Source organism: Prinia subflava, chromosome 15, assembly GCF_021018805.1.
Source record: "Prinia subflava isolate CZ2003 ecotype Zambia chromosome 15, Cam_Psub_1.2, whole genome shotgun sequence".
Classification (NCBI taxonomy): Eukaryota; Metazoa; Chordata; class Aves; order Passeriformes; family Cisticolidae; genus Prinia; species Prinia subflava.
This window is the reverse complement of record NC_086261.1, coordinates 12,417,410-12,434,835: the sequence shown is the minus strand read 5'-3', so window position 1 is coordinate 12,434,835 and position 17,426 is coordinate 12,417,410. Positions and strand designations below refer to the sequence as shown.

General features: G+C 36.0%; 1 protein-coding gene across 5 annotated transcripts in view; it reads left to right on the top strand.

Annotated features, from left to right (window-relative positions):
- Positions 1 to 17,426, top strand: part of WDR72 (WD repeat domain 72) — a 99,587-nt gene that overhangs the window by 2,092 nt on the left and 80,069 nt on the right. For 2 of the 5 annotated variants that reach the window (XM_063412539.1, XM_063412541.1), the window contains exons 2-9: positions 5,473 to 5,634; positions 6,521 to 6,627; positions 9,612 to 9,690; positions 12,048 to 12,222; positions 12,721 to 12,797; positions 14,515 to 14,634; positions 15,729 to 15,874; positions 16,237 to 16,333. In XM_063412539.1, the coding sequence (XP_063268609.1) occupies positions 5,473 to 5,634; positions 6,521 to 6,627; positions 9,612 to 9,690; positions 12,048 to 12,222; positions 12,721 to 12,797; positions 14,515 to 14,634; positions 15,729 to 15,874; positions 16,237 to 16,333 (963 nt within the window). Of the gene's footprint in view, positions 1 to 394; positions 437 to 5,472; positions 5,635 to 6,520; positions 6,628 to 9,611; positions 9,691 to 12,047; positions 12,223 to 12,720; positions 12,798 to 14,514; positions 14,635 to 15,728; positions 15,875 to 16,236; positions 16,334 to 17,426 lie in introns of those variants that run through there. The other 3 variants (XM_063412542.1, XM_063412540.1, XM_063412543.1) reach the window with 3 other exon arrangements.

The window sequence follows — 17,426 nt, the reverse complement described above, 5'->3', positions numbered from 1 at the left end:
TTGTTTGTTATTTAAACATCCCAGAGTACAGTGTAGCTGAACCAAAAACATCACCTTTCTATGATCAACAGGCTTTTTTGTCTTAAATGAATTCAAGGTCACGTAAAGAAAACAAAATTATTGACTTAAAACTTTGATTCATATTCCCTACCTGCCAGGTTGAGATCCTGGTTTTAGCTTTCACATGTCTTGACTTTACCAGATTGTATGTTTTTTTCTGTGTTAAAACAGGGTAAATAAGGATAAATTCTCTAATTATGGGTAGTTCATTACAGAATTTGTGATATTTCATAAATGTGCAAGTCAGTCAAAACTTTGTTGTTTACAAGTGAATTTGCTTACATCTGTGGGATATTTTGACACAGACTCAAAGTTTATTACTCTCTACACTTTCCAAGTTCTGGAGGCCATAAACTTGGATATGACATTACCTTAGGTAGGTCCTTTGATTCATATGGGATTATGTTGGGATCATTGGCTCTTCAAAGGGCATAAATGTGTTTCTGCTCAAAAAAAGAATTTATAATTAAGAAAATGTAAGGAGCAGTTCCTTTGCTAGCATAAGGATGGAGCTCTTTCTTGCAGAGAAGACTGTTATTTTCAATAAACCCAGGCATGACTGAATGTGTATAAAACTGAGGGTAAAATCTTTGAGTAAGATGCAATTTCACAGAAATCAAAGCTTACATTCTGCAGAGACTGATGGCCCTTTGTGTTACATGTGCTTTCCTGTAAGAATTGGTGTGTGATTGTCCTCAAATCTGATGGAAAGTCTGCTGCTGCAAAGCATGTCACCATTTGGATGTAACTCCACTGGAGGTGACTTAAGGTGATCGTTTTCCTGTGCTGGATGCTTTAGGAGTGACAAATAACTCGCATGTGTGTAGTTCTGCATACTGCCTAAGCAAGTTTCATTTCCTGAACATATCCATTCTTGTAGTTGATAGGACATTCAGACACCATATTTCAGACAGTAAAAGTAAATGTGGTTTTTTTCTTTAAGGGATGATGTCTTTTATGACTCCACACACACACACACTTGCATAATATTTTTCTTTTTTTTTAATTAAGCTTAGTTTATATCCTTGATATATAGGATTTAAAACCAAGTTTCCTAGCTCATACACATTAATTGTTTTCTAACATGTTTGAACAGCTGCTACGTTGTTGACGTCTTTAATGATTGCTGAAGAAAGTGGAAATTTATCTTTTTGGACACATTTTTGATTTATCTACTTACCAAAAAGCATGTTGTGATATTTTTTCTGCAGAGCTTAATATAATGTAACAGTTTATGAGGTAAAAAAGGAACTTCAAGGAAGTGAAGATTGTTTTCGGTATCTTATGACAGTGTGAAAAGCACAAGTGTTGAGTTGCTATGTTTTCAGTGCCCCATTTTCCAGCTTAGGTGCAACATAAACTATCTTAATTAATATTGTGTCACCAAAAGGTTTTGAGACGGCCAATTGAATTCTGCCAAGATAGAGTCTTTTGATGAAAACATATCTTTATTGATTGTAGAAGAAGAAAATCATTCTTAAAATGAAATCCAGAGAAAAAAAATCATATCCCTCAGAGAAAATTTCTGAGTGGCAGGTTGAGATTAACATCATAAAATTGAATTTGTGCAGCAAACCTTTGATGTAATCAGCAGCTGGGAGATGGTGTTGCCCTTACTGTGCTCCTTCTGATTGTGGTGAATTATTGTGTGGAATGAAATAAGTGTTTCTTGTGTCACTCGTTCAAGAAATACAAACAAGGTATTACCAGGTGCTTCTTGCCGGTTAAAATGGGTTGTATCGATTGCTGGTCCCTGTGCCCTGCTCCCTTGGACTGCAGGAGCAGGACATCCCTGTCCCCAGGGAGGTGTGGGTGTCACTCAGCAGTGACTGCAGCCTTCGGGGTGTAGCCCAACAGGTCTTGAGGGTCTCCCATCACATCTTACAGTGGATTACTGGAGATGGTGTGCAGCATCCTTAAGGAGAGTACAACATTTACATCATAAAATAGAGAAAGTTGTGGAAGCAGGATAGAATGGACCAGTAGACTGCAAAGCTACTTTTAAGAAAAATGATTAGCTTTGTATTAAGAGTAAAACCAATACTGATAGAAGTTTATTTTCTTGTGTAGAAACTAAGAGAATGAGTCGAACAAAACCAGAGAACAGACAGGAACAGGAGAATGAGACAAAATTGAAACACAAAAACCATAGGAACTGGTCATGAAAAAATTGAGGCTCTGCCTAAATTTTACTTCCTGAGGTTTCCTTTACTACAAGGATAAATATAATGGGGGTAACTTACTGATTCCAATGCAAACAGCTGAATTCTGCTAACATCTTAATATTTTCAGGACTGAAAGCAAATTTCTGCATGGTTTTGTTTCGCTTTGTGCCTGCATTGATTCCCAGACATTTAACTGGACTTTTAAGAAAGTGACCTTCTCTTGACAGCTTGGAATGTGCAGGAAACATGATATAAATATAGCTATCAATTGAAAAATATTGTTTTGCCAGGTTAACTTTTACCTGAAAAGTGCTAGTTTGTTGTAAGGTGTCTTTCTCCTATAAATAACTATGAATTTGCATTTGATATGGTTTTGTGAATTATAGCGATGACAAAGAAGTTTGTGACAACCAGCATTGAGAGTTTGAGAGTAGGTCCCCGGGGGGAGTTCAGCTCCTCATTTTAAGGACTTTAGTTTGTACCTTATTTATCAGAAGTATTATTTCTAAATTCATTGGAGGATCAGAGTTTGTATTTTCTTTATCAAGAAATGTCATTCTTACAACTGTAGCTAATAATTTAACACCTTGAGGATGTCACACAGTGAAGCTTCCTTTAGGCTTTTATGCAAGGACCAGTGGGGAACGTGTGTTGCAGTATTCAGGGAGGCAAAACAGTACCCAGATTTCTCCCTTCAGATCACTGTGAGTGCATGGGTGTGCGTGCTCCTGAGACCTCAGCCACTCTGCCCTTCTGACCCTTCATGTTCCCAGGCCACTGGCTTTAAGGTTATAATTTTTGCTTCCAGAAAACACAGCTCAAGGAAGGGATGTGTGCCTGAGGTTAAGCAGTAATTATGTAGCAGTGATTGGAAGGTCTGAGATGAGCCCAACAGAGAAGCTAACAATTGTTTAATTTTGTTTTAAGGTCAGTAGAGGAGTCAAAGTCATGATACACTTAATATATATGGGGAAAGTATATGTTAAGTTATGATGGCACTGATTCTTTGTGGTATAATCTAACCTTTTTCATTCTTGTCATTTCTTGACCAGTCCTAGTCAAAAAAGCTGAATGATGAGGAAAAGACCTTGCATAAATATGTGCTTAGTAAGGCATTCAAGGTCAGACCTTCGGCTTTCTGGCCTCTTAAAGCTCTCAATTAGACTTTTAAATATCTCATGGCTCCTGCAGAATGAGAGGTGGTGTACTCAGCTTTCCAAATGAAGCTTTAATACTACACAAATGGTCCAAAGTTACCAAAGTAGTACAACCAAAGTCCTCAAAGCTGTGAAAATTTGGATGATTTTCCAAGGTAACAGTGTTTTGTGGTGTGGTTTCAGTGTGAAAAAGAACCAGAGACAGAATGGTAGAGATGGAACAAGTTAGTAGTGAGATGGACTGGTATGGTTTTAACTAAAACCAGAGCTTTTCAGTAATGAGAGAGCACCCTTTGGCAGTATGGTTATAAGGGCAGCACAACTAAGCTTATTAGGCTGTAAGCAGGGAGAAAGGAGCAGTAGGACTGAGAAACGTGATTTCAAGTTGAATTATGGGTTAATACTGCAAATCAGACATGCTTGAGTGGGCAGAGCTGGAGGAATTTGACACGTGCTGATAAGCTGCATGCAGCTCTGATATGCCTTGGGCAATATTTGACTTTGTGAAAACAGCTTTTACCTTTTAAAAAGAAACAGTCTGATAAATATCTGTTGATTTTTATTTTTAAAAAGTTTGCTTTAGGTGCCATCAGTATCACTAAAAAATTTGGTAAAGCTAAGTATTGTCAGACAAAATGTGTCCATGTGGATATGCTGTATTTCTAGTGAAGTTATGTTACACTAAGAAGCAAAGGTTTCATTCAAACTGCTTGTGCATCAAAATATCTCAATCCAAAAAACTGAGAAATAAGTGGAGGAAAATATTAACAACAGTATTAATACAAAAAATTCATGTGCCTTCTGCTTTCCTTCTCTTGGGCTTCAGTTGTAATGTAAAGGAAAACATAGAAAATATTCTTGTAACATTTCAGTCTAAATTAAACCAGTGTTTTTTCAGTAGGTTTTTATTCATATTTCTCAAGAGTAACTAAACTGTCTGCAGATAGGCCATCTCCATGATACCAAATTCTATCAGTTTGCTTTCTTTTTAACATTGGTTAATTTGAGTTCTCTGTTACTCATCACTTGCTCAGCAAGGTCTTTGGCTAAGAATATTGAGCTTGGTTCTATGCTTCCCTTACAAGAAAATAAAATTTATGACTTCATATTGAATATTCAGTGCTGTACAAACCTGAGTTGTGCTTCCTTGTGGTGTTTTACACTAATTGAACACTCCCATGGTGCAAGTATAAATGACTACATGGTATGCAAGCAAATGCATTTTAAAGATGAAAGATTTGGCTTATCAAAGTCTTTTGGCAGCCATCCCTCTATGAGCCTTAGAAAATGGCGACCTTTTTTAGCTTACCTGATAACTAAAAACATGTCATTAAAGATTGTCCAGAACAGATTTTGTTTCAGGGCATAAAATGCAAGAGAGAAGGATTTCAGTATTCACCAGTAACTTCGTATGGCTGGAGATTTAAAAAAAAAAAAAAAAGTGAGATTCTAATGCTGGGAACAATAACATGTCTCAGTATTTTATATATCCACAAAGAGCTTTTAAATGAAACTTAAGTGGGATTTAGCCTAATGAACTCATGACCTCAATTTTTTCTTAGATTCTTCTTCCTCTGCCCTTAGTATTCTGTCAAGGTTGTATGGCAGGACCTCGGTAGTGTGCCATACCAATCTTTTCACCCTTTTTTCTCAGTAGCTCAGCCCTTTATCTCATTTTCTTGTCAGGAAGCAAGACCATATTGGCAGCCTGCTCCTGTGCCATCTCTGCTCCAGCAGTTGGCTTCTGCTGCTGCCAGTGAGCAGCACTGGTTGGAGGGAACAGGAGAGGCCTTGTGTATTCCACCAGCCACATTTGGGGAGAACAACGTGAGCCCATCAGAGCTAAGCCAGGCTGCGTGGAGCAGCACACTACTCTTGTTGCTGATGTTTCAGTATTCTGATAATACTGGTCCCTGAAATTGTTAGTGTCATGTTGGCGATAGCAAGAAAATGTTTCAATGCAGCATCAGCTTCTTACAGCAATATTTTGTAGCTTTGCTTTCCAGATGTTGAGTAAATTTCCCCCGTTTAAGGTTATTTTTTTTGTTGTGTTTAATCTTACTTAATCGTCATGACTTGTTTTTTTTCAGGTGTTGATCATGAGAACGTTGGTACCAGCTGTGGCCGTGTGGGGGAGAACAGCTCCCTCCCACAGCATCACTGCTGTCATGATCACAGATGACCAGCAGACCATAGTTACAGGAAGCCAGGAAGGACAAATTTGTCTCTGGGATCTTTCATCAGACTTACAGGTTTGTGTCCACTGTGCTGCAGTTTGCCAAATAGAAAACTGGAGTTTTATCTTTTATTATTGGCAATAGGATTATCCAGACTTGCACTTACTCAGATGAATTTTTGAAGATGGTGTGATATTTGTTACAGTAAACTCATGAAGCAGAAAGTGAAATGTCTATATGAGCAACCTGTTATTTGCAGACTTTGGAGAACTTTTCATAGATTAGCATGACCTGTGGATTATAAATTGAGACTGTGTGCTCTGAGTAATGACAGCAAGTAAATATGTACAATTATCATGATTCTTGTCTTGTGAAGGTTTTTTTTTCTTTTGTAAATCAATTGCTGAGTGTGACCTGTCATTTAAAGAGCAAGTGTCTACTTGTAAAAAGAAATCTGTCTGCCAAGATGGAAAAGCAGTAAGATGAAACTTCTCTTTTTGATGTAATTAAGATGCAAATTATTGCTTTGGTTTGCACTTCTATAAGGCTACCTTTTCCAGTTAAAACTTTTGCATGCAGTGATGATAATCAGAGAGGTTATTTAAACATTTGGTATGAAACACATGTTTAAGAGCTTTGGTTTATCAGTGTCTTCTCTGTGCCACTTTTGGTGCATGCTGTAGGATCAAGGCCAGAGGTGTTTTGCACATTGCCTGTTTTATAACATTTGATCTCCATACATTCTTCAGAAGATGAATGCAATGAGTAAAAATCTTAGCTTTATGCAAACTGCATAAAAATTCATTCATATCTTTCTGCATTCTAGAAATAGGACTGAAGAACAGAAGAATATCAAGCAGGTTGACAATTATATATATCTACAATTAATATTCTCTTGGTTTTAGATATCCTTAGTTTATACAGAAATTGTTTAAGATAAATCATTATATTATTCTTCTAGATTTCATCTAAAGAAATTCTCTTTGGCCATACTGCTTCTGTAACTTGTTTGGCAAAAGCAAGAGAGTTTGAGAAACAACCGTATGTAGTAAGTGCTACTGAAAATGGGTAGGTAACTGAATATTCAATTTTTCATTTCTTAAATCATGAAATGTGTGCCAAGTGTAGGTCAGATTATGCATTTGCAGAAATGTTTCAATCTAATTCTATGATATTAAATTGATAGCAGCTACTTAGGATTGTGACTACATTGTTTATATACAATAGCCCAACTGAGAACTTGTCCCATGGACAACAGAAAGGTTTGGCAGATTCACATATCCACTTAGGAGACAGAAAAAAGGAATTATTCAAAGGGGATGCCTAGACTCTATTCAGAAGGAAGTTATTTGGCTATTGGAGGGCATCAGCAAGTTCAACAGCATTTGAATATCATGGTGTTTTTCTGTTTCTTCCTGAACTCAGTCTTGAGAACCGATTCAGTAAAAGAGGCTAATGTTGTCTGGTCTGGTTTATGGTTCCTCAGTCAGTATGGAAACACAGAATGGCCATGAACTAAAGGCATATGTGCTCCTTTTCTGTCTTTAAAACTTGTGTGGTGTTTTGGAGAATATCCTTTTAGAGGGCCCTGATCTTGCAGCTTTCCTGCCATGTATTTGTTATCATAGAGCCTGTCACTTGAGTCAAACTAGTTCCTGCATTTCTGCTAGGGTACGATTCAGAATATTGGATAACCTTTTCAGCTGGGGTCTGAAGACCTTCCGTTTAGGATTTCATCTGTTGAAAATAGTTAGGGCTAGCTGCTTGCTTTCTTAAGAGCTTTCTTAAGCAATTTTGTCTGGCTGCTTAATTATATTTCCCTCTTTTTTTGAAGTGGTTTATCTTTTCTAATTAACAGGGCAGCTCTGTTAAAATGGCTTTCCATGAAGAGTACATGTCAATTGTCCTTCAGGCTGTACCTTCCAGCACCTTAAGGCTACTGGTTTCTTACTGAGTAGCTTATTTATCCTTTCCAGCTGCTAGGATCCCTGTCTGATTCTCTCATTCAATCATGAATACACAAGAAAGGGATAACCTGCAATAAAACTATTCCAGGCTTCTTAATCTCGAAAGATTAGTCTGCCTCACTGGACAGGTAGTCCTGAACAGTACTGTTTGTTATGTTTATACAGAGAGGGTGAGAAATCTACACAACCAGTTTTGTATTGCCCTTCTACAGTTCTGCTCAAGGGTTCTGAGATGAAACTGCTTTTTCATCGCAGTTCTGAAGGTCTGTTAGAGCAGTACTGCTTCCAGATCGTACTGACAGCAAAGATACTGTATTTCCAAAGAAACTGGGGTGGAAAGTGTTAAGACACAAATGAGGGTGTTGCTATAGGTATACCATACAGAGATGTTCACACGTAAAGATTTTATCTCTGAAGGGATCATTAGACTTGTTTGGAATGTGTGTAGGTAGGATTGAATTGTCTTCTAGCCCATTTAAGTGTTCACTTTTACCAAATTACTGCTGACTTCTCATCTGTATTACATAAGGGCAAAGCATCCATCACTGGTCTCTGTAAGGCTGCAACATGAAGTTGAGATAATTACAAATAGGAAGCCTTGTCTTCAGGAGATGGAGGGTTTGCCAAACTGCATTTTCTGGCTTGTGAATAATTCACTTCTGCCATTTTCAAGCTTCCATCACCTTGTAGTGTGGATGGAAGAAACTGTGTGGAAGATGATTCTACAATAATCTTCCATGTTCCACTCCAGATTATTTTCAGAGTTTCTACAATTGACTAATCCCAAAAGAATGAATATTGAACATTATTTTTTGTACTTCTAATGTGGAAGTCTATGAATGAATCTAACGATTCATGATTTCTCACTGATGTCCTATAAAGGACAGACTTGTCCTACAGCTGTATGAATGTGTGATATTGCTCACTCCTTATTAGTTAGTACCCACAGTAAATTGAATACATCACCCAGAAACTGAAGGTACATTCTGCCATACTGGTCTCGTTTGTGCATGTTTGTAGGTATATATCACAGTGATGTAGCTAAAGCAGTGAAGTTCTGATACAAACAAGGAGAAAATCATTGCTCTGAAATGTTTAACAAACAGTGTAAAGCTTTCACTTAAGTTCTGACTGTGGATCTACCAACTTTGATGCTGCTATTTCTCAGCTGAAAAATATTAAGAAACAATACTGAGTTTAGCATAAAATGGGAAAGTAGGTAGGTTAAAGTGTTAATCACAAAGTAGTATTTCTTATATAATAAAATACTCTACCCAATATATTCTTTAAGTCTTGATACAGAAAATTTCTTACAATATAATGTCATAAACAGTGAAATTAATATTTCAGTTCTGGAAGTAATGTTTTGGGTTTTTTTTAATAACATCTAAAAGCAACAAAATTTAACGTTCAGTTGCTGAACTATGGTAACATATCTCATACAGCCTCATTTACAAAATTTAATTTGATTGTCTCTTGTAATCATTCCCATTGCATTTTGAATAATGTGTAGATAAGGAAGGTGTGCCCAAATGTCTTTCTCAAACAACCTTAAATGTGCCCAGGTGTGGCTGTAGTGTCGCACAGGTGCTCAGGTGGTTGTGTATTGAGAGCAGATTTTGGCAACAGCCTCATGGTGGTGCTGTTTCTTCTTTACAAAAGTTGTTCCGCTCAAGAGCTGAAGCCTGATGTGGGAGAAGATGCATAATGCCTCTTGAAACGTGTGGTTTAGTTCAGTGAAATGAATCATTTTCAGGAGGATGTAGTTCCAGTGACAGTTACAGTGACATGTTGACGAGCATTGCAATGGCAGCATACCTACAATTTGTTGTGGAGAAGAGTTGGTCTTAAAGTCAGGTTGGTTGCAAGGCAGCAGGGTGTAATTACCAAAACAAAAAGAAACAGATACTGTATGTCATCCCCTGCTAATGACTACATTTTCTTACCCAGCAATCTGTAACAAAAAGCTTTATAAATGACCAGACAGCACTTAAATACAGCACTAAAGAAAAACTTGGTGGCACAACATTATTCCAGCCAATTGAGTGGAAATGACAGAGAATAATATGAAGTTATCTTTGGCAGGGAGATGTGTGTTTGGAATGTCACTAGTGGACAGTGCATTGAGAACGCAAAGCTTCCTTATAGGCACACAGCAATCCATGTAAGTATAGCAACTTCTCATGGGGTCTCCCTTCACTGCAAGAGTTTTGCTTTATTAACGTGCTATTTTTCAGAAACAGTTTTAAATATATAGCTTGTAACATAGGAGAAAAGACCCTGTCACAACATAAGTAGTTTTTCTTTTTCAGGTTTTTTTCTTCTAAGAAAAGAATTGAGACTTCTATGTTCCTCTGAATTCCTTAATCAAATCAGACTGATTACTTTTAAGCTGCAAATATTTGAAATGCAGTATTGATTAACTTACTGTTTGTGCATCAGGTAGCCAAGTGAAATGGTCTTAATCTTTGCTCTTGTCTTGTTAAAATTGCATGGAATCTTCAAGTTTGATGCTGGCTTTTTCATGACATTTTAAAACTACAAGTAATCTGGCCAAAGTAATCAGTGAGACAAACTGCTGAAAGACTGATTTTTAAACTTTTGAACAGTTTTGGTGCTGAATTCCTGATCTCCAGAAGCCTTCACCCATTTTCAAAAAAAAGCTTGGATATATTGCCAGCAAGAATTATGGAAGATTAGCTTAATTTTTTTTTACATACATGTATCTATATAAAAAACATGAATTAAGAATTATCCTACACTTTTATTTGTGCATAGGCTTTAAGTGTATGTATTCCTTAAATGGACGTATGTACACAAAACAATACTTAAATTATAATTTGAGGTGCAGTATGACCTGCTGTGTTCTAGTACTTAATTGTATTTTAATAGATGAGTTTACAGACAAGTTCTGCAGGGAAGTAGGCAAATCTGGCCAAGCTGATTAGCTGACAATCTGTACCTTTTTATGTGAAGATCAGAGGCAGAATATTTTTTCTTAACCTTCAAATAGGTGTAGCAAATACTTGTAGAAAATAGATATTTCCTCTCTATTAGAAGTGAGCTAACCATAGTTGTGGCTAATAATTGTTTTTGTTTAATAACTTGGGCAAGAAAGCTAAAGGAAAATAGGAACATCTAACAGGAAAACCTTCTTAGGAACAAGTAGATGTTGTTAGGAGGGGAAGCTCTTCTTCAAATGAAGCCTTCAGATAGTTATAATAAATTGTGTTTTTCTGTGTGTGTGTTTTGTTGTATATTTTTTATATTTTTTCTTGTTGTTCCATGGGGGAAGGTTGTTTGTGCTGCAGTTAATGTTTGGTTTTAATTGAACTACCAACCTATCTGCTCTAGTGGGTTTCTTTTGTTCAGTGTAGATAATTTAGCTATGAATGGCAGATGTCAAGTAGTGCAAACTGAATATTTGCTATTTGAAATGAAATTTAACACCAGGGTCAACACTTAAACATTCGTGGATCTTAACCATCATGGAATTTTCTCAGAGGAATTGCTGACTATAAAAATCCTCTATTTCAAGCCTAATTTAATGGTAACAGTAATTGTAAATTCTAAGTATTTCTGCTTCTGTTTATTCATAATAGTTGTAGTACTATTTATCCTATTTCCAGTTATTTATAGTACTTTTCTTTTCATACTTCAATTAGTTGACTGAAAAAACCAAGAATTATTATATAAACAAAACTGTACAGAAAATTTGTAAATAAGATGCAGTTTTTTGGGTTGTCTGATATTTTTGCCTGACTACATGATCGTTCCCTTTATTTAAGGTTAGTATTAAATGTAAATCTGCTTTGAGATGGCTGCTTATGCATTTATAAAAATTTTGTCATTACATCTAGAGATGCAATGCAGGTGTCCTTGCACATATAAAACACCTAGCAGAAAAGAAAGTGTCATAGTCACTCTGCACTCTGTTCCTTTGCCTGGTCTGCTTGTTTTTTTTTCCTTTATGTGATTGCTAAGAAAGAGTCTAGGTGGTTTGTTGTTGTTGTTGCTGTTTTTTCTTGATTGCAAAGAAAGAAAGAACACTAGGATGTTTAATGTCAGAATGAAGAATATCCTATGGAGTAGAAATCCTTCTTGGAAAGTAACCAGAAATTCATTATGAAAAATTTAATTATGAATATTCTGCATCTTTACCTGGTTTTTCCTTTTCATACAACTTGATGACAGGAGCTTTATTAAATGTTTGGAGAGGGGGCTCTCAGAGAAACAAGTCTCAAATTCCCTAGCAATTTATAAGGAAAATTAACACCGGACTTTCTTACAAAAATTACAAAAATCCTAATATTTAGGAAGGACAGGTGCTGCTTTCAGTGTGAGGCACCTTTTACTAAGCTGTGTGCCTTGCTAGTGTCAGTAACAATATTGTGTATGGTTTCACATATGCCTTAGATTTGTGAGGGATGCTACAAGTGTTGATTATGACATGTTCAGTGTGAAAAATCTGCATGCCATTTGTGTATCTGTGTGTGCTGACTCTGTTTTCCACTTGGACAGTATTACCATTGCTCATTCCGAATGACAGGTGAAGGCTGGCTTCTTTGTTGTGGAGAATATCAGGATGTTCTTATTATTGATGCTAAAACTTTGGCTGTTCTTCACGCTTTATCATCATCTCAGTCTTCTGATTGGATAAATTTTATGTGTATTGTGCACTCTGCAAGAATTCAAGGTATATGTTTTAAAGGTATTTATATAGGCAAATTAAGCTGTGATGAAATATTTTTGAGTAGATGGTATGATCCTGTTTGATTTAATATCAAATAGTTTCACAGAGTTGTTGTGTAGATGTTAATGTTTCATTGATAGAACAAGAGGTGGTTTTAAGTCTCCTAATATTGGCCCAGTTTTATTTAATATGTTTTTTAGAGGAAAAAACCCTGTCTATACTGGGTGTAAACAGCTCATTTCTTGGATTTAAGTATAAATAAGTTTGTAATATCAGCGAAATTACAGGCACAATACTACAGTTCAGTGCCTTCTGTTAATCCATTATTCACTGTTTGCTTACATGTTTTGTATTTCTGTATATAATTTACTTATTTTTTTGTGTAAACCTGATATTTCATCTAAGCAGTGTCCCTAAGTAGAATCCTTGTTTTAGTGCTGAATATGCAGGTGCTGTTTGAACTTGGTTCAAGCTGACTGTCTCACTCTTGACTTTTCACAGAAGACTCTCTGGTTGCAGTGTCTGTAGCTGGAGTTCTCAAAGTGTGGGACCTGTCTTCATCTCTGAATAGCATTCAGGTCAGTGTTAACATAAATGTTCTCAAGTAAAGGCTACATTGAAGCAGAATGTGAATAAATTTAAATCTTCTGGAGTGTATTAAATAGATTTTATTACTTTTGTTACAAAAATCTGAAAACATGTAACATTATTTAAAATTGGGCCACTGGACAGCTTTTGCCTTGTCAACTGTACAACCTTTTGGCCAGGCTTCTTGTCTTTTCATATTCCAGGATGCTTAAATTGTAACACTTTCCTGCTATCCTGAACCCCTTCAGTCTGTCCTTTCAACTCAAAGCTCTTCAGTATTGGCCTTTGTACTCCCTCTTCACCCTTGTTACTCTTCAAAATGGTCCTTTAGATTTTGTTTTCCTCAGTCTGCTTTTCACAATGCTGTCTTCACTTGGAAAAGACTCTTGCTGTGTCAAGTGTCCTATTTTTCTATCTTCAAGCTCACTTACTCTTTTTTGTGTTAATATACTCAGCAGCTGTCACCTTCCATGAGCAATTGTTAGAACTGGGATGAAATTTTTGTGTTTTAATTATACTCTAAAAGCTAGATTCACAAAGGGACTTCAGCAGTGAGACAGAAATGGCAAAATATCAACAGACTTCTCTGAACATTGGTAACTCATCACTGCCTGGCTTGGCAAACTGCAGGGTGTGGGCAGCACTACTTGTTCATGGCTACAATCAGGCCTCTGAGGACTGTCTGTCAAGTTTGATACCATCCTGGTGGTTTTGATTTATCTGTGGTGTTTTGGCATGGGTGCACCTTTTCAACATTCCTAGATCAAGCCTTCTGCCATGTTGTAAAAATTCTGAGGACTCTAACAACTGATTACAGATGTCAGAGGAGCATATGGTGTGGTGCAGTCCTTTTAATGCCTGGGGCCACTTTTTGTGGAGGGACTGCTGCAGAGTTCATAACAATCCAGCTAAATTCTAAAGAGCAGTGTTTTAGTAAATATTGTTGGATTTACTTGGGGTTAACTTAAGCTGTGAAATGTTGTAAGAAAATGGCTTTCAGTTTTATAGCCGAGATTCCAAGAATACATACCCCTTCTCTGAGAGGTTTTAAGACTGTTGGTATCTTAAAAAACAGAAAACAGTTTTAAGTGGTTTAATCAATATTTAATAAATATAATTCCCAGAGAATAATTTTCAGCCTGATGACTTTAATATATCTGATATTTCCAGAAAAAGTGTGAAAATACATACATTGTTGTAACAGTACATTTAGCAATACAAAGCTAAGAAAATGAATTGCTTTTGCACTCACTTTAAAGCTGTTAAAAACAAACGAGACATATGGTAACACCAACATCTCAGACTGTCCTAGTTGCAGCAAGAACAAATGGGAAATTATAATATTCATCAGCTTTTCTGAATCTGATATTCTGCTTATAGGTTATTGTAGCTATTTTTGACTGAAGAATACATAGCAGATACTCATAATAGCAATTTCTATTTATGGCCTGCCTTTGGTCCTTCTCCACATACATTATCATTTCTTTAAGTGAGATCATGGTCTGAGCCACACTGAATGTTTACATTCTTCTGTTTATGTGTTAGTTGTGAACTCTGTCTTTCTGTTTTTAATTAACAAATACATGCTGCTTTGAATTTTGAAAGTCTCTTAAGAGAAAGTTATTTTCAGTGGGTTGTTTCTATGCTAAAAGCTCAGATATCTGAAACAAATTTTATAGCTTTTTTTTTCCCCTCTGTGCTGTAAAGGAGAAACAAAGTGTGTACGAGAAGGAATCAAAATCTCTGGACTGTATAAATTGTCAAGCAGTGAGATTTTGTACTTACACGGAAAGGCTCCTTCTAGTTGTGTCCTCCATGTGCTGGCAGGTACATTATTGAGCATTACACTTTCGTTTTATTGTTGGTTATTTTGAAAAGCTAATATGATTTTTACATGCAGATGCTTGTTTTTCTCTTTAGGTTAAAAAAAGTGTTCACAAATTGTGATGTATAATTAGGTCTGCAACACTTCTTGTCATATCTTAACTGTGTGAAAGAAATGAAGCTTTTATTTTTTATGAATGTATTTCTACTTTAAAAGTTGAACACCAAATTGCCTGGATAGAAGGGGGATTTAAATATTAGGCAGTTTTAGTGCACTGAGTGCATTATAGTCCCCTCCACAGTGCATTTGAAAGGGAGACAAAGATTAAAAACCCTGTTTAAGGATGACAGAAGTACTCACAGTTGGCAAGTCCTCAGTAGCCAGGGACCTTTGTTTGTTGATAGAAGCAGCAAAACTAAAGACCCCAGGCTATATTTCTTTTTCTTGTAGCTATAATAAAGTAACAAAAATTTAAAGAAATTAGTAACAGTTTTAGAGAAAACATAAAGTATTTTAACTGAAACTTGTTGTAAAAATTCTGTATTTTTCTTTTCCAGTACTACAAAATTTCTCTTGTAATCTTGTAATAATTCAGAATTATTTTAACATATATACCTGATTACAACATCTCCCAGGAATGGGTCAAAAATTTTCACATTCATCTGGTTCAACTTCAAATAATATAGTTGTAGTCTATCTTTGGGATGTTTCTTGGGCTTCTTAAATTCTGTACAAAAGCATTTATAGAGAAATTTCATGGGTAAATGGATAGGCTTTTCATGGAAAAATATCTGTAACCTGCATTGTTTTTTATTAATTCCTATAATGAGACTATAAGACCCTAATGCTACTTTTTGGTTGGTTTTTTTAAACTCTCAGTTTCTTTAACTTTGAACTGTATGGCTTTTTCAGACTTTGAACTCTAACTTTGCAGTAGTTTGTTATTATCAGAACATGTTAGGCTTGAAAAATAGTTGTTCACCTACAAAGAGTCCAACTCGTGTTCTGCTTAGTGATCCACTGCCCAAACCCAGTTTAGCTTAAAACGAATTTGCCAACACTATTTGTTTGTATTTTGTTGTTTTTCTGGACTTAGGTCTATGATTACTGTGATTTCTCCTTGCTTTGTACTGAGTTCTGTAAGAGTGGTCAGTGCTTTGCTGGTGGGGAAGTGCTGGCAGCTTACAGACTTATCATCTGGACAGAAGATGGCCACAGTTACATCTACCAGCTGCTAAACAGGTGGGCTCAGATGGGAAATTCACACAAAAAGTTCAGGTATAAGATGAACTTTGGGAGGGTTACTATGGAAAATCTCTGCATGTTGCAAATGATCAAAAACCAGAACAAAACCACTTTGGCACTCAAAGATTTACCCTGAATTTGACAGCTCTCAGTCTTTGTTTGCCACAGCAGGGGGCAAAGGAATAAGATTAGCCATGTAGAACTTGGGCAGCTGGTGCTGTGATTTCAAAAAGTCTCCTGTAATTACTTATTTGGCTACCTTTAATTGAACTTGTGAATCTTGGATGTTACTGTTCTGCTTTCTAAAAAAATGACTTTCTAAATGTTGTATGTTTAAAATTTCTTTTTAAATTATGCAGTGGCCTTTCTAAAAGCATGTACCCTGCTGATGGGAAGGCGCTGAAGGAAACAGTTTATCCTCATTTACTCAGCTTTACTGGTATGAAGGAAAATAAGGTAAATTTATAAGGGTTTGAAAGTTTATTTATTGCCTGCTTGCAATTACCTGAATAATCCCAAAAGAATTGATGAATTCATCAACAGATTTAATTTTTCTATGAAAACAATGAGTAATATTTACTCTAAAATAGTTACTTAGAAACTTGAAGATGCTTATAACATGTTTTGTCTTTGATCTTGGCTATATTTAGGCTTTTTTCACAGTAGAAAAATGCCTTTATCTTCAACTATAGATAGACTGGTTGTATCTTTTCTCTAATTTCGGCAAAAAGAAAAATATTTTTCTAACAAAGATGTAGTCAGAAATAATTTTAGAAGCTTCTACTTTCAAATCTATAAAAATTAATAAAAATAAAACAAATAATAAACTCACAACAAATAAAACAATGCCATAAAAGCAAAATCAAAAAAAGGCAATGCATGACCAAAATGTAAGCAAGTTACTTAGTTATTTTTTTATTAAGGAATGTATGCATATTTCAATGTAGCTACATAAATAATTTATGTATCCACCCAAAATTGAATGAGTCTGGCATTTTATCCAGAATACTGCTGGCTTGAGCCTTCAGAGGCATAATCACATAGAGAACTTGCACTGTGAGCAGACTGATGTACCCAGAGTACATAAAATGAGACACTTGTGATTCTCTTCAGAACTGTGGTCTTGGCATGAAGAAGCCTCTAATGTTAAGAGAAGCTGAGAAAGTAGGTGATCTTTACTTTTGTTTGTGAATTCATATTCAGCACAGTACGTCACACCAATTTCAAACTGGAAGTTACTGTGTAAAGAGGTATCTCAAATGGACCCAGCCGTGTTGGAAAACCTACATCTTCCCTCTTTATGTAGTGCTTTGTGTCACCACAAAGAAATAAATAAGGAAACCAGTTGATTTGAAAAGTAGAACATTTGTTACAACTAGGAAGCTGGGGAATGGGGGGCAGGAAAGATATGTGGTAGGCCTTCTTACTTGGGCAAAAAATGAACCAGAACAAATAGAACAGATTATTTTGTGTGGCTTTGGTTCTGGCTGTTTTGCTAAGTCTGATTGGTAATGCTGTTAATGAAGTTGTAATTGTTGGAAGATGTGGA